Below are 1,370 nucleotides of genomic sequence, written 5' to 3'. Positions count from 1 at the left end.
GAGTGCCTGGAAATAAGTCAATACTAAAATCGATATCCCTATCGGGTAGCATGCCCGGACAATCTGCTAGAAATACATCTAGGAAGTCTCTTACTACCAGAACTGACTCAACGGTAGGAGCATCATCACTGACATCTCTCATAAAGGGTAGATAAGCATTGCACCTCATCTCAACCATCCGCGGAGCCTTTAGAAATGACACAACCCTGTTAGGAACATAATCCAATGCACCCCTCCACTCTAACTATGGAAACCCTGGCATGGCCAATGTCACAGTCTTAGCGTGACAATCCAGAATAGCATGATAGGGCGACAACCAGTCCATTCCCAAGATAACATCAAAGTCTATCATACTATGTAACAACAGATCAACTCTAGTCTCAAAACCACCAATAACAATTAAACACGATCGATACACACGGTCCACAAAAATGGAATCTCCCATAGGCGTGGACACATAAACAAGAGAACTCAAAGAATAACGAGATATACCCAAATACGGAGCAAAGTAAGAGAACACATATGAATAAGTGGATCCCATATCAAATAAGACTGATGCATCTCTATGGAAAACCAGAACCATACCTGTAATAAATGCGTCTGAAGCAATTGCCTCTGTCCTACCCAAAAAAACATAGAATCTTGCCTGCCCCCCTCTAGGGTGACCTCTACCCGCCCGTATCCCACCCCTAGTTGGTTGTGCGGGTGGAGAGGCAACTAGGGCAGCAACCATGGCCTGGGAAGTCAGTGGACCTGACTGAATCCGTGGAGCCTGAGTAGTCAGTGGAAATGTCACCCTCCTGAGTCTGCAGAAATCTCTAACCATATTACGGGTATCACCACACTCAAAGAATCTCTCGGTGGGCATGGCTGCTGGGACTGGCTCGGGCCAAGTCGGCTGGATTGATCGCTGAAGGCACCCCACGCAGGAGGTGCACTAGAAAGTGGTTGAGCAAAGTGTGCAACCTGAGATCTCGGAATTAGCAGAGCACCACTAGAAGCTGGAAGTGTTGAGTGAACTGGACGGCTCACATAGCCTCTACCATGACATGTTGTAGCTGCAGTATCGCCACGATTAAATCCTCTCGTACCTCGAGGCCTTTTGGCCTCCCTGCCCTCTATCTCACAGCCCTACATACCCTCCAACCTCCATGCAATCTCTAACACCTACTAATATGGGGTATCTATCTCCAATTCTCGAGCCATGATGAATCTAATACCATAGTTGATACCATCGATAAATCAACGGACTCGCTCTCTGACTGTAGAAACCATGGCAGTTGCATGTCTAAAAAAATCACTGAATTAAATAGCATGCTCTAACACTGTCATAGTACCCTGGAGTAGCTGCTCAAACTCTGAGCGTCATG

General features: G+C 46.6%; 1 protein-coding gene across 1 annotated transcript; it reads right to left on the bottom strand.

Moving 5' to 3' along the window:
* Positions 1-244: 244 nt before the first annotated feature.
* LOC138906090 (uncharacterized) lies at positions 245-868 on the bottom strand. The gene has a single exon (XM_070194612.1). The coding sequence runs from the start codon at positions 866-868 to the stop codon at positions 245-247; it is 624 nt and encodes a 207-aa protein (XP_070050713.1).
* Between the last annotated feature and the right edge of the window lie 502 nt (positions 869-1,370).

This window comes from Nicotiana tomentosiformis, chromosome 2 (genome assembly GCF_000390325.3).
Source record: "Nicotiana tomentosiformis chromosome 2, ASM39032v3, whole genome shotgun sequence".
NCBI lineage: Eukaryota > Viridiplantae > Streptophyta > Magnoliopsida > Solanales > Solanaceae > Nicotiana > Nicotiana tomentosiformis.
Note: the sequence above shows the minus strand (reverse complement) of the source record. Positions and strands in the feature narration are given on the sequence as shown.

Bases quoted from the DNA above. Each gene is read 5' to 3' on its own strand.
- LOC138906090 (XM_070194612.1), bottom strand. From the start codon at position 868: ATGCCCACCGAGAGATTCTTTGAGTGTGGTGATACCCGTAATATGGTT.